This window comes from Ictalurus furcatus, chromosome 19 (genome assembly GCF_023375685.1).
Source record: "Ictalurus furcatus strain D&B chromosome 19, Billie_1.0, whole genome shotgun sequence".
Classification (NCBI taxonomy): Eukaryota; Metazoa; Chordata; class Actinopteri; order Siluriformes; family Ictaluridae; genus Ictalurus; species Ictalurus furcatus.
The window spans coordinates 13,806,355-13,829,551 of record NC_071273.1 but is presented as its reverse complement, the minus strand read 5'-3'; the positions used below and the strand labels follow the sequence as shown (position 1 = coordinate 13,829,551).

The window sequence follows — 23,197 nt, the reverse complement described above, 5'->3', positions numbered from 1 at the left end:
CTGTTTGCCAGTGACGTCACTTCCGGGCACCTTTCGCGCATCAACAGCTGGGACGACAAACATCGCTCAGAGAAATACAGGTAACTGCGCGTTTATATTCCAGTGTGTTACTTACTTATTAAACAGGGCCTGGGTAATGAATACATGACCGTCCTGTGAGTACTGACTGAATAGGACGATACACGAATTAGTGTTTGTGATGACGGCATATTCTAAATCATATGACTAGCGGAGCAGGAAGCTAAATTCCCTAGCCGAGCTATGCTAATTGCCTTTTCAGACCGCTTGTTGGTAGGCAGATTTTCTTTTCCCATCCGTATTCGTGTAAGTCCCGCCTCCTTCGCTATGATTGGCTGGGAGAACCATTGCTGTTTAGTTAGGATTGGCTAATAGTCTAGACACGTGACTCAGCATTAAATACTAGCCAATCGTAAGGAAGGAGGCGGGAGTTGGAATACGAGCGAGGGGAAAATAACGCCTTTAAGCTAGATAGCTATGTAGATAAATAGTATTTTTAAAATAAAATTATTTTAGTTTAATGATAATAGTAATAATAAAGCGTCTCAAAAAGTGCCTCAAACAACACGCAGTGCAGAAAACAAACAAACATTTGTTTCAGTGAGAATTATTGTCTATACGTAACATCTTCGCTCATGCATGTAATTATAAACAGTTAGTTACATAGGCATAAGTATATACTTAGTCATAACTGTATATGCACACATTATATATTTGTACATATGTTTCCCTCTTTGTCTCTCTCTCTTTATATATATGTGTGTGTGTGTGTGTATATATATATATATATATATATATATATATATATATATATTATATACACACACACATACACACACACACACACACACACACACATATATATATATATAATATACACACACACACACACACACAATGTTTCAGAGCTCTGGTGGTTTGCCCAGTAATGTTGAGTCCTGTATTATGAATGCTTTGTGTCTGTAGCTCCAGATGATCCATTGCTGGCGAGTCAGAGTGAACACTTCCTTTCCCTCTTGCTCCTTCTTTTCTTCCTCTACATCCACCGGTGATGCTTCCCTGCTGCACCTTCCTCTCACGCTACACCCACCATCACTTGGTCACCTTCCTCCTCACCTTCTTTAGGTAGGCTAAATGCTATCCATTGCTTTGTTACTGAATGCAGCTCATCCACATCTTTAGGTCAAACTAGTACTGGATAGTACTAGATGCTGCAACAACGTTTAGTTAAGTCGAACATTCAGAATACGCTGGATCTTGAAAATGTTCATAAAACCCAATCAAAGTTCCGGACTGCATTAACACGCTATCACATATTTAATGAAGTCAATGAATCAGTTAATAAAAACAGCTGTCCAAACACTAATCAGATGCTGGATAGACATATGATTGAAAAGCAAGCTGTAACTGGTTTTAAATGTATGTTAAGTTTTAGTGCCATTCTGGCAGTATTTTGGTAGTATGAGCCAAAGTTTATGGAATGTTTTGCTTTCTGTTTTTGTCCTTTTCCCAATTACATTTGCTGAGGATTAAAAGAATGGTTCAGCTTAAAGTCAAATTTACACTCCGTACAAATAAACATGAGCTTCTTCATTTCTGAGTCATGTAAAAATGTCCAGACATTTCTATTGTTCTATTTTTGTTGACTTTAGTGTTTTAAATTAGATGCCTCGAATGTTGTCATTGTGTCATAGTGTAAATCCAGTATCTTTCCAGTTACTGGCTTCTGTGCGTACATGAGTCTTCTGATGTTATGTTATGTTAATATGTTAATGTGATTAACATGTTGGATTTGTTCGAACAGAATTTCTGTTATATAGACTCATGGAATCTTTTCCTTTTTTTGTGTCACTGGCCGTCTCTCACACAGCTATGTGTTGTTGCACGCTTCACGTAAGACTTTCAGCAATGTGAAAGTGAGCATCTCAGCACAGTGGACCCCTTCAGTGCAGAATGGCAGCTTTCCTGCCTTTTCCCCCAGAGAGGTAGGCACACACTGCGGCTTTATGTCTCGGCATGCGGCTGCTGTAGAAGAACTAAGACCAAATGTGCTGTGAACACATTTTAGAGAATATAACATACAAATATAAAATATATAGAATATATACAATGGGGTAACATCAGATTTGGCAATATACAAAAACTTACAAGGCCTTCGTTTATAAAGAAAAATTAGATACAAGCATATACAGAAAATTTGGAGTTTTAGACACTGATTAATGAATTCTGGTTCATGAAATAAAATTTTTTTTTAATACAGCTGTGAACAAACTTCAGTCAGCCTCATGGTGCCTTAAATGACCTTGTTGTCAGGACTTGTGGCAATGTCTAGACAATAAATAAAACAATCTTCACAAGTAGAAGATAAGATAAAATAAGTTAATTTAACTGGATAATTTCATGCAGCAGGTTGGAACAACAAATCAGCAAACCTGCTTTTTTTCTTTTTTTCTATTTTTTCTCTTTCTTTTTTTTTAAGCCAATATAAAAACTGAGTGAATGCATTGAAAACAGAGCAAAATCAAGAGGGTTGATAATTGTGGCCATGCCATGCAGTACACAAGTACTGAAAAAGTACGTCAAAAGTTTATACACACTCATCTTTATTTATTTTATTTTTTCACCACATTTTATAATAATAATAAAGTCATCAAAACTCTGAATAACACAAATGTAACTATGGGAGTTATGTTATGATAGCAAATCCAAAATTAATCTAAATCATTTAATATTTCTGCATCTTCAAAGTAGACACCCTTTTTGCCTAGAATTTCCAGAAATGTATTCTTGGCATTTTCTCAACCGATTTCTTGAGGAATCTCCCTGAGATACTTTTTAAACAGTATTAAAGGAGTTCCCACCGATGCTGGACACTTATTGGCTGCTTTTCAGAATATTTTGCGCCAAGTCATCCGTTAAAAAATATATATATATTTGCAAAGAAAATGTTAGTTTTCTAATGAATGAAATTAATATGTTTGCACAATTATATTTCTGTTTACAACACTGATTTAATCTTTAGAACCTTTAGATCAAAAGATTTTTAAGATCATGAGAAACATTTCAGTTGAGTTTCTCCAAACTTTTGACCGGTAGTGTATATGTTGTAAATATACAGTACATGCAGCAGTCATGATAAATGATGTGATGCATTGTTGTTTTTTTTGTGCCCTGGTGTTGTGTGAATGCCAACAGAAGTGGGAAGAGAATCGTCTGTTTGCAGATACTGAGGAGGCCACACTGTTTTTGGGTGTCCTGGACACCATATTTCTCTTCTCTTATGCCGTGGTGAGTGACACTGAAAGAGTGAACTTGGAGGACATTGGGTTTAAACTTAAAAGGTCACTAAAAGCTTAGATTTTTACATAAATTGTACAGAAAAAACATTCAGAACAAAGTGCTGTACAGGGCTGCACAATTAATTGCATTTTACTTAGCAGCACAGTTTTTTGCTCCCTCAAGTCAGTAAGGAATTAAACATGACAGTGTGCAGTTATTGGAAAATAATCAGCAATGGGGTTGATTTGCCAATGATTTTATCAAAGAATGATATTTTATACATTTTATTCATTTACGGTTACATTTCATGTTGGGGAACGTTAGTTAGTTTCTGTTATTCACTTCTGTTATTATAACAGCTATAAACAGTTGTTCAGTCACCAGCCTGTCCTTTTTAGTCTCCTTTGAAGACAAAAAAATGCAGCTTGTCACAAAGTTCTCCATCCTGAAGCCTTTCCTGTGTCCGTAGACTTGATTATAGGTTTACCTCTGACTGTTGCAAAGCACTGACACTGGCATCTCCTAAAAAAAAAGATAAATGAGCATCTCTTCACACAAAACTTATATCATATGAACAATTTTAATTCATGCTTTTGAATTCGTTTGTATGGAGCATTTATCGTACATGTCCTTTTGTAAGTTGTCACTAGAGAAATGTATTAGAACAAGTCTAATAAAATAAACCTATCAAAGCTTATAATGTACAAGAAAGGTCTGTTAATTCTGTTGATCAGTTGCAGTAAACATATTTTCTTCTTAAATTGAATGAGCAATAATGACTTGAATGAGCAAAATACAATATTCAGTACTCTTGTGCAGCTCTATGTATGATAAATAGTTTAGCAGAGTAGTTATTATAGACGTAAGTCCCTCACATACTACTACTTTGATGCAACATTACAACCAACACAATAATGCCACCAGTGTAGTGTGTTATGTTGTGGAGTTCTCAGCCAGCACTCCTGATATGCTCTCTGACAGTCATAAACAAACACAAATTATGCCCCTGTTGTTGCAGTGCATGAATTTCTGTAATGCATAGACACACACACTCATATACACCAACACACTAACGTAACAGATACATAAGCAGGCTGGTTCAGTACTATTCACTTTAAATTCACTTTAATCATGCTCACTGCTGGCACTGTTGTTGTGCAATTTAAAAATGTATATAGCTGCAAAACGTGTTTGGTTCTATCAGTTCATGTTGTGTCATTTTCCTCTAACAGGGATTGTACATTAGTGGTATCATAGGTGACCGTTTGGACCTTCGTTACGTTCTCTCCTTTGGACTGTGTGGCTCAGCTGTGGTGGTAAGATAATGTATTCTTGAAGGTGTTTTTAGAGAATTGTAAATTGTTGATAGAAAGACATTATGAAATCCAAGGTTAATGAAATGAATGGTTATAAAATACACATATTGATCTCTCTCTCTCTCTCTCTCTCTCTCTCTCTCTCTCTCTCTCTCTCTGTTTTTTTCTCTCTATAGGAGTTTGTTTTTGGCACTCTGACAGAATGGCTGAAGTTTTATAACGTGTATTTCTACTGCTGTCTGTGGGTGCTAAATGGCCTGTTGCAGTCTGCAGTTTGGCCCTGTGTGGTGGCCGTCATGGGCAACTGGTTTGGCAAATCTGGGTGTGTGTCTTCTTAATTACTAACAGAGAGTTTACATAAACATGTCAGGTTCTTGGCAACAAGGACAAGCATTAAAGTTACAGTTAAACCTCTGAAGTCACAGTTTTCACTTGCGATATCAAAACGTTCAATTAATATATGATTTATAATTATAGTGTATAGTATAGGTATTAATATCTTTTAAAGTCCATTGTTCATGATATCTGCAACACTTATTTTTCTATAGACTAAAAGACTATTTAATCTGAATACGGTGCGACTGAACATTACAAAAAAGTGTAAAACATACAATATGTGCAGTTTCTCCACATTACAGCCCTTTACATCAAAGCCTGGTGTACAAATGTTGGCACAATGTGGAAACAAAATTACAACAAACTACAATACTGTGTGATTTCCCATTAAACCACTGTTTGAGTGCCGAGCTGAATAAAATCCCCGACACACAGTCTCCTTTAGGTCTTACCACCGTTTGTCTGACAAAAGTTTCTTGACACAAAAGTTGACAGCTTCTCAGGTACTGTGCTGATCAGATGACATCACATAAACTGTAAATTGCATGAATAATTCTCTAATAGAGACAAGACCTACAGTATTCACCCACCTTGAACTTTTCCACATTTTATGTTACACTCTGGAGTTGAAAAGGGGGGTTGAACACGAATACTGTTGCAATTATATGCAGTTGTAAGTTGATTGATTAGTGCACTATAGCACTGTCTGTTTCAATGTACAGGTTTTCTGAAAAAAATACACATATGTGTTTAAAAAACAGTTAATTACACAAAATTGTATTTGGTGTGACTGGCCCTTAATTCTAGACATATAATATAATATAATAATTAGTATACCACAGCATGCTTTACAATATGCTTTTTGTTGTTGCTGGTGATAGCAGTAACTTCAGAGTGCTTTGCCGTGCCTTTCCTTGCCTGTCTGGATTATGATTATGCCTTTAATAACATTCTCTGTCTGTTCCTTGAGCTTGGGCATTAGCGAAGTCATAGTGACATAATACTGCTTATATTGTACTGACTTTCACTGACATATCTTACTTATTTTAATCTGATGGATCTTTCATTTCAGTGTCTAACATGTTTGTGTGTGTGTGTGTGTGTGTGTGTGTGGCTGCTTGTTAGCCGAGGCTTTGTGTTCGGCTTGTGGAGTGCGTGTGCATCAGTGGGAAATATTCTAGGAGCATTTCTGGCCTCCAGTGTTCTGAAGTATGGCTATGAGGTTAGTGGCATATTCATCATTCTCAAAGTTGAAGACTGGAAAAAGACCAGGTGTTTTTTTTCTTTTCTTTTTCTAATCTTCAACTATCCAGTTTGGGTGAGTCTGTGATAGCCTGATAGCCTCAGATTCCTATTCTTGGCTGACAGGTGTGGAACCAGATGTGGTCTTCTGCTGTTGTAGCTCACCCACCTCAAGGTTCGATGTTTTGTGAACGCTGAGATGCTTTTCTGCTCATCACGTTTATAAAGAGTGATTACATGAATTACTATATCCGTCCTGGCAGCTCGAATCAATCTGGCCATTTCCCTCTGACCTCTCTCATCAACAAGGCGTTTCCACCCACAGACCTGTTACTCCATCGCTGTTTTTCGTTTTTCACACTATTCTGTGTAAACTCTAGAGACTGTTGTGTGTGAAAATCCCAGGAGATCAGCAGTATAAGAAATATTCAAACCAGCCCATCTGGAAGCACAGCTATGCCACGGTCAAAGTCACAGAGATTACACTTTTCTGGTGTTTGATGTGAACAATAACTGAATCTCTTGACCTGTATCTGCAGGATTTTATGCATTGAACTGCTGCCACATAATTGCTTGTTTAGAGAACTACATAAATGAGTAGGTGTACACGTGTTCCTATTAAAGTGGACAGTGAGTGTATGTAGACACTGTCTACTTTAGGTAGACCTCTACACCTGCACATGCACACAATTATCCAATCAGCCAATTATATAGCAGTAGTGTAATGCATGAAATCATGCACATACAGGTCAAGAGCTTCAGTTTATGTTCATATCAAGCATCAGTATGTGGAAAATATGGAGGGAATTCTCTCACACAGCAGTCTTTTATACAGATTTTATACAGAATGACTCAGAAAACAAACAAACATCCAATGAGTAGAGGCACTGCAGGTGGAAAAGCCTTGTTAATGATAGCCAGACTGGTTTTCCTTGACAAGAAGGCAGAAGACCACTAACAGGGATCTGAGGCTACAGTGGGCATAGACTCACTGAAACTGGACAGTTGAAGATTGTAAAAAGACCAGGAAATGTTTTGTCTTCAACTGTCCAGTTTCTGCATGATTTTATTGATTGTACTGCTGCCACATGATCGGCTGATTGGATAATTGCACGAGTGAGCAGGGGTATAGGTGTTCCAGTTTAAGGGGTTGCTGGGTGTATATATAAGTCTTCACCTCCAGAATTTTGACTATAACTTTAGTTATAAGTCTACATTTGTTGTGGGAAATTACATGCGAAACAGAAAGAACTAAAATGTGTGTGTTTGCTGTCAGTACGCGTTCCTGGTGACATCGGTGGTGCAGTTTGCAGGTGGAATAGTCGTGTTTTTCGGTCTGCTCACCTCCCCAAAGGAAGTGGGTGAGTTTCAGAAAGAGGCTGTGTCTTTTTCACTTTCTATCCATGTACCTTTAAGAAACCACCAACTGTACAACAGTTCTAGGTTTCATTATGCTATTATTTGCTCATTGCTTATTAAAACGTTTAATCAAGTATTTTGCACGCAATTTGAACCTTACCTCAAATGTAGTTGATCAGCCAAGACAAACAAGCTGTGTTTGATTAATTAGACATGCAGTTTGCTCAATTGTAACCCTGAATGCATCCCATACACAGTAGTGCTACATTACTGCAAACTAAAGAAACAAATTTCAGACATTAAACATTTACACACTGGATTTGGGGCAAAGAAAATTTTTTACATTTTATTTCCTTTTAACTTTTAAGTACTTTATAGACATTATACCTTTAAAGGCATAAAGGTACAGTGAGGGAAAAAAGTATTTGATCCCCTGCTGATTTTGTACGTTTGCCCACTGACAAAGAAATGATCAGTCTATAATTTTAATGGTAGATTTATTTGAACAGTGAGAGACAGAGTAACAACAAGAAAATCCAGAAAAACGCATGTCAAAAATGTTATAAATTGATTTGCATTTTAATGAGGGAAATAAGTATTTGACCCATTCTCAATCAGAAAGATTTCTGGATCCCAGGTGTCTTTTATACAGGTAACGAGCTGAGATTAGGAGCACACTCTTAAAGGGAGTGCTCCTAATCTCAGCTTGTTACCTGTATAAAAGACACCTGTCCACAGAAGCAATCAATCAATCAGATTCCAAATTCTCCACCATGGCCAAGACGAAAGAGCTCTCTAAGGATGTCAGGGACAAGATTGTAGACCTACACAAGTCTGGAATGGGCTACAAGACCACTGCCAAGCAGCTTGGTGAGAAGGTGACAACAGTTGGTGCGATTATTCACAAATGGAAGAAACACAAAAGAACTGTCCCTCAGCCTGGGGCTCCATGCAAGATCTCACCTCGTGGAGTTGCAATGATCATGAGAACAGTGAGGAATCAGCCCAGAACTACATGGGAGGATCTTGTCAATGATCTCAAGGCAGCTGGGACCATAGTCACCAAGAAAACAATTGGTAACACACTACGCCGTGAAGGACTGAAATCCTGCAGCGCCCGCAAGGTCCCCCTGCTCAAGAAAGCACATATACATGCCCGTCTGAAGTTTGCCAATGAACATCTGAATGATTCAGAGGACAACTGGGTGAAAGTGTTTTGGTCAGATGAGACCAAAATGGAGCTCTTTGGCATCAACTCAACTCGCCGTGTTTGGAGTAGGAGGAATGCTGCCTATGAACCCAAGAACACCATCCCCACCGTCAAACATGGAGGTGGAAACATTATGCTTTGGGGGTGTTTTTCTGCTAAGGGGACAGGACAACTTCACCACATCAAAGGGACGATGGACGGGGCCATGTACCGTCAAATCTTGGGTGAGAAGCTCCTTCCCTCAGCCAGGGCATTGAAAATGGGTCGTGGATGGGTATTCCAGCATGACAATGACCCAAAACACACGGCCAAGGCAACAAAGGAGTGGCTCAAGAAGAAGCACATTAAGGTCCTGGAGTGGCCTAGCCAGTCTCCAGACCTAAATCCCATAGAAAATCTGTGGAGGGAGCTGAAGGTTCGAGTTGCCAAATGTCAGCCTCGAAACCTTAATGACTTGGAGAAGATCTGCAAAGAGGAGTGGGACAAAATCCCTCCTGAGATGTGTGCAAACCTGGTGGCCAACTACAAGAAACATCTGACCTCTGTGATTGCCAACAAGGGTTTTGCCACCAAGTACTAAGTCATGTTTTGCAGAGGGGTCAAATACATATTTCCCTCATTAAAATGCAAATCAATTTATAACATTTTTGACATGCGTTTTTCTGGATTTTTTTGTTGTTATTCTGTCTCTCACTGTTCAAATAAATCTACCATTAAAATTATAGACTGATCATTTCTTTGTCAGTGGGCAAACGTACAAAATCAGCAGGGGATCAAATACTTTTTTCCCTCACTGTATAAATGCCTTCATTTATTACTATATATGAGTGAGTCTTGGCCCTTATCTCTAGCTGAATACGTGTTATACTATATGTACTGTGTTTTCCAAGTGCCTGTATGTGATATCTTTTTTCTCTCAGGTCTGTGTGAAGGCCCTGTAACAGGTCTAACAACAGTGGAGAGAGACACAGACAGTCATCGGCCACTCATGAGTGACAATGAGGAGGAGGAGGATGAGGATGAGGATGAAGTGGTGTGTGACGGAGGATACTATTCCGTACAAAAGCAGGATGATGATGGGCCTGAGCCCCAAACCAAAGCCATTGGCTTCTTCAAGGCCTTCTGTCTACCCGGAGTTATACCTGTGGGTCAAATTTTTTATTTTGTTTGTTATCCTGAATGAGCTTTCATTTACAGCTATTCTTCTTAACATTCTTAAAGGTTGCTCTGTTATCTGTTACATGGCGATTGCCAAGAGGAGCAACAACATGCTTTGTTTTTATATTTTTCTGGCAACTCCTCAACCTTTGATTATGTCAACATATAAAAAGGTGATTGAGACAGTAAGCAAACAGCATGTAGATGTGTTTTGCTTACTCATATTGGTGTAATGAGTATCATTGCTTCAAACATACCTTGCTATGCAGCTACAGGATGAGCATTCACGTTTCTGTTTCAGTTCAATGAAAACGTATTTGTATAGCGCTTTTAAAAATAGATGTTGTTACAAAGCAGCTTTACAGAATTCTAGATGTAGATTTAGACCCCTAATGAGCAAGCCAGAGGCTACAGCGGCAAAGAAAAACTCCCTGAGACGACATGAGGAAGAAACCTTGAGAGGAAGATTCAAAAGGAAGCCATCCTCTTTTGGGTGACCAGATAGTGAGGTTATTAATCGTTACAGTATACAGCTGAGAGTAAAGTCAGACCATAATAAGCGTGTTGAACGTTTCATGAGAGGAACAACTAAACTGAAGAATTAAAGAACTGAAATGTTCTTTTGCTGAGTGTTTAGTCAATCCCTGTGTTTCTCGCTGTGTTGAAGTCAGTTGTGATTATTATTCTCTTTCTGCTCTGGCAGTACTCTCTTGCCTACGCTTGCCTGAAACTGGTGAACTACTCCTTCTTCTTTTGGCTGCCATTTTATCTGAGCAACAACTTTGGCTGGAAGGAGGCAGAAGCAGACCGACTGTCTGTGTGGTATGACGTGGGAGGGATCATCGGTGAGTGGCAGTGTGGACACGCTTTGACATTACAGTTCCTAAATTTAATTGAGAAAAGAATAGAAAACCTGTTCACTTTAATACTCATATTTATAGTGAATGTGTAAGGGCAGTTGAACTTCCAATACCGGTTTAAAGACAGAGAGACACATGAAATAAAGTAATACCAATCCTTTGTATGGATCACTACAGTAACAAATAAAATTGGCTACTTAACCCTTTTCTTTTTTTTGTGGTGGTCAGTTCCACTTCAGATTCTTTTCTCTGTAAAAGTAGTCCCATCCCCGAAAGGACCGATTATTCATATTTAAAGATTTACAAATGCCTGACTGAAGAATTTATGAAAGCATTTCACAAAAATATATACTTTGCATGGACGTTTATTGACTGAGATAAGCAACATGCCATCGGATTTCTTTTATAGATTAGTTTCGATTAAGCAGGTTTTTGTTCTTTTCTCAGAACAGGGAAATGTGTCGACATTCTTCAACATAAAATGGTAATCACACGATACAGATGCGGTAGATAGGTGGATAAAATATAGGCTGAAGCACACTGGAGTACCCCTTTAAGCTGAAAGCATTACGTTACTTTTTAGATATATTTGCATAATATCATTTATATATCATATCTCAGATGGTATAGGGAAACAAGTAATAATGATATTAAAAAAATTCACCCTGAAAAAGTGCCCATTAGAATTATTTTACATCTTTGAGATTAAATTATTATTCTTATTAAGATTTTCATTGTATTCAACCTTTGTGACCTTTATGATCTTAGAAATGTCATATATATTTTTGCACATTCTCTATTTCAGGAGGAACTGTGCAGGGTCTGATCTCAGATTTGCTGGGGAAAAGAGCTCCTGTGCTGTGTATTAGTTTGCTGCTAGCTATGCTAGCACTAGTGGGATACAGCCGTGAGTCTAGACTGCAAAATAAACACACACAAGTTTAAAAAAATAAAATACATCTATATATACTTTGACTGCTGTAAACATATTCCTCGTGTAATTTGTTTTCTTATTTAGACTCTCCGAATAAGCAGATTGTGAATGGAGTGCTTTTAGCAACTACAGGTGAGAGATAAGTATAGTCTTCAAGAAATACATCACAAGCTTACCTCAGCACACCAGAAATTTAATAAATGCAGTCAGTCTGCCTAAAGATGTCTAAATCCGTGCTTGCTATGTGTGCTTTTCTCACAGTTTGATCTGTTACAAGCTGTAGCGAAACGGATATTAGCCTAAAGAGTATCAATATGTCCGTCATATTATCATCATAACAGAGAAGAGTGTTTACACTCTTTGTACAGATGACAATGGAAAAAAGTATTAAAAATGTTTAAGTTAAATGAATAATAGGACATTTGGCAAACAGAGCTGACTAAATTAATCAGTGATTATTTCCCCACCAATGTGGAGAGATGACGCTGAGGCATGTGTTTAAATGCCATGAGTGTCTCATCACCAAAGGAAAAAGTCAAAGACTGCTGTGGATGATGCTGATAACCAAAGTACTGACTCATTTCCCACTGTAAACTTTATATATAGTAAAATCCACTCACCGCCCACTTTAATAGTAACACCTGTACACCTGTTCATTTATATGGTTTTCTAATCGTTCAATCATGTGCCAGTAGAACAGTGCATAAAATCATGCAGATACAGATCAAGAACTTCAGATAATGTTCACATCAGACACCAGAATGTGGAAAAAATGTGATCTGTATGACTTTAACTGTGGCATGGTTGTTTGTGCGGAGGGTCTGCAGGCTGAAAGGCCTTGTTGATGAGAGGGAGCAGAGAAGAATGATCAGAATGGTTTGAGCTGACAGGAAGTCTATAGTAACTCAAATAAGCACTGCCTTTCAGTGGAATAACTGAAAACAGGGTAACTACACTTAAAAATAATGGCATTAAATGTGTTTACAGTACATGCAAAAAAGAAACACAATTGAAGGAACCATGTATGTAGAACTATATGAAGTATGCGCAGGGTTTATCCAGACCAAATAAACAGACGTGCTGTAAATGGCATGCCTCTCACAAAAAAAGACTCAATTTGTGACCAGTACTGTGCTCATTATATTCATGCTTAAAGTTACTAATTAAATTATAAACCCAAATGAGGGGCAGAATATCTGGGAGAATATATTATTCCCTGTTGTGTAAACCATGACGTTTCTTCTCTTCAGGTTTCTTCATTGGTGGTCCATCTAACATGATAAGCTCAGCAATTTCAGCAGACCTGGGTCGACAGGAAGCCCTGCAGGGACATCAGGAGGCTTTGGCCACTGTCACAGGCATAGTGGATGGAACTGGCAGCATCGGGGCTGCTGGAGGGCAGGTGGGACTTGACTGGATTTTTGACCTCCATGAGCTGTAAACCGTAATCATCAAAATTAAAACAAAAAAAAAGCTTGAAATATTTCACTTAATGTTTAATGAATCTAGAAAATATGAAAGTTCCACTTTTTGTGTTCAATTACAGAAAAAAAACGAACTTTTCCACGATATTCAATTTTTTTTAGATGCACCTGTATGTCAAATCGCAGTCAATCAGTCTTACTTTCTTGGCTAAAGCAGACACGGTGGTACTTTAATATGTAGGTAACTGTGGTGTAATGTGTCAAATAATTTTTCTCATCAAAATCCTTATCCCAAGCAACTAGGAGAACAAAACAGCTTTTAGATGACACCCAGTCTGACATTAATCCTAATCCTAATCTCTCTTTTAGTACCTGGTTTCACTCATTGAGAGCAAATTAGGATGGATGTGGGTCTTCTACTTCTTCATAGTCATGGTAAGCTTTCTCTTAAAGGTTAATGTTCTGATCATCTACCTGCTAAACTTCAAACCTGTCATTTTTGGAGCTGCTGGTTTGATGTCTTGGTTGTGTTTTTTCTCCATAGACGGGATTCAGCATTGTATTCGTCATACCTCTTCTTATTAATGACATACGTTCCATGTGCAGAGACAGTCAAGCAAGGACGCACCAGCTGTGAGAACGCATCTCTATTTATTTCTCTCTATTTATGTTGGAATCAGTATGGAGAAGGTAGAGAGTATGTCAGCTAAGACACTCGGCTCATGACTTTCTTCTTACTTGTTTTTAAAGCTGCTTTTTTTTTTAAATTTACAATAATGATACTGTTTTAAATGATTAGTGCTAGATTCCATCAGTCATTGGCATTAATATTAATATAATGCCAATGACAGCAACTGGCAATGGTGAAATATCATCTTGACAATCATCATAACTAATCTGTTGACAATAGACTTGAGACATGTATTATTGTCTGATTTTAAGTTAAAAAGTGCTTAATGTAGACCAAATGTAGACCTGTGCATGTCAGACTGCAGAACTGAGTGCACAAGTACTATGATCATTATCTGTTTTTTAAGTTAACCGAAGTGGTCATGTAAACAATAATTATATCTGATAAAATGTTTGGCTATTCAGGGGCTGCTAGTGGCACATTAGCCTCACAGTGAAGAACACTAAATTAGACTGTACACATCCAGCTAGAATGAGTTATCACTATATGTGTGTGTCTGTTCTTTCATCCCATGGGTTCTAGCCAGGGCTCCAAACCAGTTTGAGGAATGAAAATGAATGCTATTTAGCTAGGAACAAAAACACTACCAAAAATGTCAACACCCATAACTGTTTGAGAACAGAATGGCACAAACCCAATGATTTAAAAATAAAGAAAAAAAATCAATAAAGAAAAAAAAAACATTTCTGAGCCCTGGCTCTAGCACTAACACCAGAACAGGCTTGCAGTTGTCAAAGCCAGGGATCATGTGTGTGTTGCTAATATGTATCAAATTGGATCGACATAAATACAAACAGCCAACAAATAGAAAACCCTTTAGAACATATGTTTAAAGTGCCTTTATTTCAGCCTGTACTTTGAGCTTGAAGAAATTTCAGTTTTTTGGTCTTTTGAGATTATTTCTCTAAAAGTACAAAGGACTTGGCCTATATATAGACATTTATTTAGCTTATGCAATATTTTTTCTATCAATATACAGTGAGATTAATAGGTGTGAAGAAAGGTAATTTGGTAATGGTGAACTATGGTTTTCTTTTGAAACCTAATATTTATGAATCTCCTTTTTTTAAAATAACAATTAGATTTTATTGGCTGCTGTAGGGACAGGACATGCATAGATGTGCTCTATGTGGAGTGGCTATATTACTGTCAGTCATTCCACATTTTTAATAGTGTCGCCTTTTGAATATGTTTTAAAAATTTGTTTGTTCCTGGAACTTGCGATACCTGTGACACCATTCTAAAAGGGATTTCATTGTGTGTTGTGTTGTTTTTTGTTTTTTTTTTAAATAAGAGAAGTGTAGTGCTAAAGATGTACTATGAAGGTGCATGTCAAGGTCTTGACCACTCATATATCTACTTCATAAATCACCTAGAGGGTTACATTCTGTTGCCAGTTTATAAGATTGACCTACCTTGTATCTACACTAAATGGCCATTTTATCACAAAAACCTATAATATATGTCACTTTGAATGTGTACAATCACTGACTATAGCCAATATGTCGCTACAGCACAGTTTGTCATCTTCCAGCGGAAAGAGAAGGACCTCTGGTGCTCTGATATTAATTGGGTGGTGCAACTAGGCCTGTCACGATAACTACTTTTGTTGGACGATAGATTCTCACAGAAATAATTGCAATAAACGATATTATTGTCATTTTAAGACCATTTTATGACACTGATAATGATAATATAATAGCATAATAATGCAAGCACATCATTTGAAAGAGCGATGGACTTATATATTCAGACATTGGGATTAGAATGTCAAAAAATAGTTTTTGTCTTCTGACAAAAATATCCTTTAAATTAAGTCAATATTCCGTCATGTCATATTTATTCATTTTAGTCATTTTTACTCTGACTAAAATGGCATAGTGTATTAGTCAGCTGAATTTTAGTTGATGAGAAAATGGAATAATTAACCCAAATATTCACACATTTTATATATTAACTTAAAGGTGTATCAACAAAAACGTGAAAACGTGTAATTATACCGTAACGATAACGTAATTGTGACAGGCCGAGGTGCAACATTCTCAGCAGAGCAGCGACACTGACATGGATTTTTTTTTTTTGGCTGAACCCAGCAATGAGCTATTTAAAAACTCCATGATCCTGAATGATCTACCATCCAAATGATCAGTGCTAGTCCTATGGTGGTTTTATTTCCACTAACAAAATGCACCTGTATGGTTGGTTTGCCCGATAAACTGACGACTATGTTAATGTTTGCATCTGTGAAGCAAATATTTAGACTATTTATGTGTGTTACATACCATATGTTGTGCACAGTGATAAAGGTATTTTTAAGGTTTTAAAATTGTAATCAAATTTTTACATATCTGTGTTTAGGCTAACTGTAATGTATATGTGATGTGATATTTTGTCTGCTTATGACCAAAATATTCAGACTTTTATATTTGTTTACTTGTTTGTGTGAGCATCTTGAACTGCTAAACGCAGGATGATGTTGAACACAACATGCTGTAACTGGCACTTAAACAAATCTTTCAGATTTTGGAAACTGCTATAAATAGTTTAAGAAACTGCACAAATGTAATATTTATTATTTTTGTAGTGCATGCCCTCAGATTTGAATGGAAAAACAATCACACGGTACATGGGTGGTTTCATAGTTCTAATGGAAATCAACTTGGTGTCCTGCGTATATCGCTAAAATCAAGCTCAGGTTCATTAGTGAAAGTCGTGAAAAAGGAGCAGAGCTGCAGTTTAAACGTAATATGATTTTATTATTTTGTTTTTGTTTCTTTCTTTTTTTCTTTAAATGTGAAAGGTTTTATTTTATATGAACATTTCACATTCTTCAGAAAGAAATGCATTTGTTTGATAAACATTTGTTTTATTTGCCGGATCTTTACATGTTTTTTTTTTCTTTTCTATAATGAATGCCTATCCTGTTTTACATAAAGAATGCTTTTAAACTCATGGAAACACTTTGAATAGAAACACTTGCAGATCATGTCCTGACACAAAAATTTCTTATTACTATAAATGTCAAATTATTGTTTACATTATATTAAAATAATTATGGTACTGAGATTGTAGACCAAATGAGTGATCTTTTGATCAAATTCACAAAAGTCGTTCAAATTTAGGCAAAAGAAGAAACACAGCTGTGTTCATGCTGCTTCTCGAAAGGATCGGGGGCAGTGACTTTAGAATTTAACTTTAGACTTTAGAATTTAGAAATGTCTGCAATAAAAATATTTTTTATAGCTAAACATAAAAATATAGTTTATTGTTTATAGGATGACAATAAAAAGATTGTATAAAAAGAAAATGAAACAATTAAAATTTTCTCCTTCATTCTAATTCTTCCAGTTGTTTCTTGTAGCTGCATTCCCATTAGAACTTTTTTAAAATAATATATTTTAAATTATTATTATTAGTATGCAAAAATATCCTATTAATTTTTTCATGTTTTTTGAAATTCTTAAATAAACAATACTATACAGTGTCTGCTATGTGTAGCTCAGAATATAATTTATTGATATATAATATCAATATATATGTGTGTGTGTGTGTGTTTATTTTTTTTCAAAAACACAAGTTATTATATTATTATATAGTTATAGACATTTAGCTGATTTCAAATGTTTAAGTTGATTTAAAGATTTGTGAGGGTTCTGCTAGATGATTTTTCTTTGATATGTACATCAGTGGGAGACTTAACTGAAATTTCCAAAAAAAAGTCACCAAAAACAACTTGAATATTACAATTGATGTAAACATGGATATTTTTTTATTATAATCTGTGATTTAAACATGGCAACATATTCACAATGTGAGGTTATGCAAGAAAATGTGGAACTTTTGGTGAAACTGAGAAGAATGAAACAAAATTTCCAAATTTTTCACAGAGAAAACACAATTGTATTCAATATCAAACAATATCACTCTGTTTCCATATAATTAAAAAAATTATAATTAATCATCATGTAGGATTTTAGGTATACAAGGTATACACAGATGCCTTTCCCATATGTATATAGGGTATTTAAATACCTTCAGCATTATATCAAGTACTGCATACAGAATTTTGGAAGCCAGATTTTTTTTTTTTGACAGGCTGTTAGTCATAACCAAGAATAAATAAATCAAATGAATGTCTTTAATTAAAAGAGTAAAGGTTCTCACTGTGAACAGGCCCATGTTAATTCCTATTAATCCAGCTCTTAACACCAATAAAGATTACAATACACAATACTAATTAATAGTGCAAAGCTAATACAAAATCAGTTAGTACTCCTTAAACAGACATATATTCCAATAAGTTAAACATATATAAGGTTGCTCTGAAATAAAAATGGTACCGGTACAATGAAAACAATAACTCGTGCAAAAATTAGGAATGTTCAAACCATTTCAGACTGAGGTGATGTGTGTAAACCTGCAGTGAGCTAATAGACATTTAATGTCTTAAAAAAAAAACATATGGAAGACGACGATGCCTTTAAGCCCATGAACATGGTGGTGTGTAACCTCAGATGTCCTGTGTGTGGTGGATTTTGGCTTTGACCTTTGGTCAGTTCAATTAGTATAGACATTTTTCTGATTATTTCTGGGAAAGCAGAAAAAAACAGACCCAATTCAGTGAGGTGATTGGATCAGGATGGTTTCTGATAAGAAAATGAACACTTCATTATTATTATTGTGAGGTAGATGAACCCACTTCATCAAAAATATTTACAAATACAAAAATAGCTGAGCTGCTGTAGGACATGGTGACTGTCACCAAATATATTAGTAACACCCAAGAGTCTATCTATGCCACTGTAACAAGGCTAAAAGCGTGTTTTGCAAGCTTTTGCAGCTGGTTAAAACTAGTGGCTTTGTCCCTTCCTCTGACAACAGTTGGTAGTTGCTTACTTTTGACACTGTGTGGAGTAAATCTTTGGCTAGTTTCTTAAAGCTGCCTTTAAAAAAAATCAAACACAATGACATGTAGAAATGAAACACATTTACATACAAACTCACCCTGCTACTTACATGCTGAGCATGGTTTTATAAGTCTCTTATGAAACAGTTCTCTGTCCTTCGACACAATTCAATCCACTGAAATTAAAATGCTACATTTGTCTTGATATAGTATTTAGAACAGAAACAGTTAAAATAACAGTCAAAACTGAGATAAAATGCTACATGATTAAAACTCAAAAAGAAACATACAATCCAAATAAGGCGTTGTGCATTATTGCTGTTAATACAACAGATATTAATCTCTTTGTCTATACAACTTTACATTTAGATCTTTGTGAGATATACACAGAAAAAGGATGTCTTAATGTATAAACACCAACGGCTAAAAAGCACAACTAATGTTTGTGTATATTGTTAATAAAAGGACATATTGATAAAATTTGCAATAAAGGAAGCTACCAAAAAAAAAAGTCTCACCATTTTACCCCCTGTCTCAATATTTAAAACCAATGTGGTTTCGGAGAACTGGTATAATGAATTCAAGGCAATTTTTTTATGTAGTCAGCAAGGTAAGTTGTAACTCGGGTAGTTATATATAGTCTGTGTGAGCTGCTTAAGCAAATTTTGCACTGAAAGGTGAAGTAGTGAAATGTTTACAAAGTGGTCTTCAGGTATGCACCAGAGGTCAGAGGTCACATGCTTTCTCAGTGACCATATGTTGAGGTAAGAGAGATTAATTCATTAAAAACACTCCCCCCCCCCCCGGCTCAGATATACCAGACTAACGCTGGTTCAGTTTTTTCTCTTTTTATGTTCTAAGTGATATGTTTTCTTACATGGAAAAGAATAAATAAGTAGTAAGTAGCATTAAGTAATATTATTCATTATTCATACACAGTAAGGCTTTCACTGTTTTTTTTTTTTTTTTTAAAAACGTGTACAAGATGCATAAATCATCTAGGTATCAAAACAGCAAAACTAACCGTTTAAATTCTGGGGGGGGGGGGGGTACAACTGTTGCAACTTGACTGTTGTCAAGTTATTAATGAAAGTGTCCTTTTTTGAAGTGCATTTCTGTACCTTCACAGTATATTTTAAGCTTCTTACATTTTTGTTGAAAACATAACCCCCACAGACAGATAATAGCTATAACTGCAGATTTTGTATGTACATTTACATACACAGTGAGGAGTTGAGAGGATCTTCAGCTGCAGAAGTGTCTGCTCTCTTCTTACTGCCTTGATGAAACTTTGTAATGAAGAAACTTCTTCTTCACGGTAAAGAAGTCTAGAAGAGAGAAAATCTGTTAGGAAAGAGGTTTTCTCTAAAAATGCTTGAGGACTCCTGGCTAGACCACATTTGTCTGTTTTGTTAATGTTATTCATCCTGACATGTCCGTCACTGGTATACAGAATTCTGCAGCTTCATAGTGCAGTCGTGTTTGGAGGGTAAATAGAAAAATTAATTGGACTAACTTGGTGACCCTAAGGCTGGAATGAGAACCTATGCAAAAGATATCAAAGCACTTCCAACTCATAAATTTCCATGTCTGAAATGTCAGATTTGGAAGACCAAGAAAGCTTTTGGTTTTTACTGCTGGGCAGAAAGGCAAAGCAAACCCCCAAATGACAGCAAGAACTTGTAGGAATGTTTAGCTGACACAGGAGTGGTGGGGCACCATTCTACTGTGCAGCATTGCTTGGACAAAAAATATCTGCATGGAAGAGTCATCAGACGCAAACCTTACCTGCAACCTCATCACAAAAGTAAACTTCGGACGTATGCAAAACACTATCTAGATAAGTCAGAGCCACTTTGGAAACAAGTGCTGTGGACTTATAGCAAGTGTTAGTCAAGTATAATGCAAGTTTAAAGACATACACATTCCTGTTCTGATTGTTAGAACTATACACACATTTAGCAGGTTTTGGCTCTGGTCTCACCTGTGATAGCAGACTGTCTGTATTTGACTGCTCTCTTTTCCAGCTTGGTTCCTCTATGTGCCAAAGTTCCAGCAGTGCTGATAGGAACCTCCAGTCTGCGCTTACCCGTCCTCACCACACAGCTGCGGTAGAAAGCTGGCACGTCCTGGCAACGCATCTCCTCCCACTCCACTGCGCCAGGGGTAGGATGCTCGGTCTGGAAGTCAAAGTTCCAGCGCTGCTTGGCCACTTCCAGACTCATGCAAAAGAGCATGTGGAAGTCCTGCTGAAGCTGCTGGTGGTCGACTGGGCCGAAGAGGTTCCGCCGCACGCCGGTGCCCTGCAGCTTAACACCCTCCTCCACTCCTTCAAGCTCCATGTGGTCATACTGAGATGAAGTTGTAGCCATTTTGCTGTGGACAGAGGAAATACAACACACAAAAATTAGTTTGAGGACTGTGATGGACTGACATTTACTGCAGAGTCAGATATTGATGTTAAGAATATACATGTAAAACAAGACACTATAATGCAATGGGATTTGAACCACAGTGTGTGTCCATCTGAGGAAGACAAAATGTAAACCAGAAGATGCACAAGTGTGACAAATGTCTCACTTGAACTCAACATTTCAGCATGATCTGCCACTAATTAAAGAAAACACATTTCATGTGAAAAGACTCTCTTGAGGTTTGAGAGAGTTGTCATGATCTTACTTTTATCTCACCTTATTTCTCCATATACAGAATCTGGACTTTTTGGAACACTAAAGCCAGCACGTCCTGATACTGTCAACTATTTGGATGTATATTGTAGTTCTATATATATAACTAATGCATAACGTGATTTACAGACTAACCCAGCTCAACCAGCTGAACAATATTGTGGCTCTATGTTTTATGTTGTAAATGATCAAAATGAATTAGAAAGCGATACCTAAAATTGTTTCTAGAATTCAGCCACCCAACAGCAGTCCTCTAGCAGCAACCTGTCCTCAGCTTGCATCCATCCACTGTGTGAAAACACTCTGCTGCTTTTCTAGGCGTCTTATCTAAGCTAGATTACTTTAGATGGATTCTGATTTCCTCCTTGAGGTGCGCTTTTGCCTGCCAGTGCAACATTTACACCTTTACAGTAAAGGCTTGGTAAGCTCTAAATAACCAAAGTGCTTGTACAATGTTAAAGGTGAGTTAAAGGGACACTAATAAAGATCCGTTTCAGTTGTTGTTTGGAGTGTGTGATGTTATTACTGTCCAAGTACAAAACTGAACAGATGTATTTATGTAGACTTAATTCAGCTAATTAAATGTATAGGTATTATGATTGTTTTGGGAGCAGATACTCAGCTACTTATATCAAAATTACACTTAGGCAAGAAAGTACAAGTAGAAATGATGAGTTTGGGCACATCTGTCATTTTTCAGTTTTTTGGATAATTACATTTATAACATATCTACTCTTAAAGTGATAAAATGTCAAAACTCAGCAGTAATATGTTTATTTAACTTTTTTGTCTACTTGCAACCACTGCGCTATGTATGTCATTATATTATACGTCAATTTATGTGTCATTATGACATATGTCAGTTTCATTTACTTTCTATTCCTAATGTGAAAATATATAAAAATCTTATTTTAAAACTCATTTAACATTTTTTTACCCTTTCTTCAGAACTAAAAATCTCAGTTTCGAGATAACCTGTATTTATGCAATTGTACATGTTCATTCTTATAAACAGCTTTTATAAACACATGCATAAAAACATGTCATTAAAAATAATGATAACAGTGCATGTTTTTTTCAAGAATTACATGATAAATAAATTCAATTCCAATTCTGTAAAAGTCTATATCTGAAGAAGAGTGTGTTCACAGTAAAACAAACATTTTAATTCTAACATCATCCAAAGATTAGATCTGTGGTTTTATTAAATGTATGGGTATTTAATAAGATGACACCTCATTTGCATAAATTGCATAAATCAGGAACTCTTCAGAGCCGTTTTACTGAATGTAACTCTGTGTCTCTCTAAGAGAGAGAGAGAGAGAGAGAGAGAGAGAGAGAGAGAGATATATGTTTTCAAGCCATACAGCTGGAGGGGAAAAAAAGTGCGTGAATAAAAGGATGTTTGAGTAGGGGCAAGTGGGCGTGGCCTAGTTACTGCCTTCGAGGAAAAGTGGGTAAAGTATGCATACAAAATTACTACGACGAATTGGGTGTGGTCTCTACACAGCAGCTTACTACGAGGAAGCAGATGGGATGTGTAATTCTACGAAAATGGGCGTGATATGCATATCAACTTACTACACGATTCCCTCATAAACATTGAACATATGGGTTACTATAACAACAACAAAAACAATGATAATAATAATAACAATGAGAATAAATACATAGGTATAATGAGAGTAGTTCAGTGAGTACTGTTTCCACAATCCTAGAAAATCTCAGCTCTAAACTGATCCACACTAATGCTTGATGCTCAAAACTGTAGGCTACT

General features: G+C 36.5%; 1 protein-coding gene across 1 annotated transcript; it reads left to right on the top strand.

Moving 5' to 3' along the window:
• On the top strand, positions 1–21,877 carry slc37a3 (solute carrier family 37 member 3). The gene is made up of 16 exons (XM_053649937.1): positions 1–80; positions 985–1,143; positions 1,889–2,003; positions 3,214–3,306; positions 4,530–4,613; positions 4,790–4,935; positions 6,075–6,171; positions 7,468–7,552; positions 9,681–9,904; positions 10,622–10,763; positions 11,584–11,685; positions 11,797–11,844; positions 12,963–13,114; positions 13,506–13,571; positions 13,681–13,769; positions 20,761–21,877. Exons 2-16 carry the CDS (start codon positions 1,070–1,072, stop codon positions 20,846–20,848), a joined length of 1,605 nt encoding a protein of 534 aa, XP_053505912.1. The 5' UTR covers positions 1–80; positions 985–1,069; the 3' UTR covers positions 20,849–21,877.
• The last annotated feature ends 1,320 nt before the right edge of the window (positions 21,878–23,197 follow it).

What these genes read in the sequence shown, in the direction of transcription:
- slc37a3 (XM_053649937.1), top strand. Translation starts at nt 1,070, where the DNA reads ATGCTTCCCTGCTGCACCTTCCTCTCACGCTACACCCACCATCACTTG. An exon ending in AGCACTAGTGGGATACAGCC is followed by an intron (nt 11,686 to 11,796) that starts GTGAGTCTAGAC and finishes TTTCTTATTTAG; the next exon opens with ACTCTCCGAATAAGCAGATT. An exon ending in AGTGCTTTTAGCAACTACAG is followed by an intron (nt 11,845 to 12,962) that starts GTGAGAGATAAG and finishes TCTTCTCTTCAG; the next exon opens with GTTTCTTCATTGGTGGTCCA.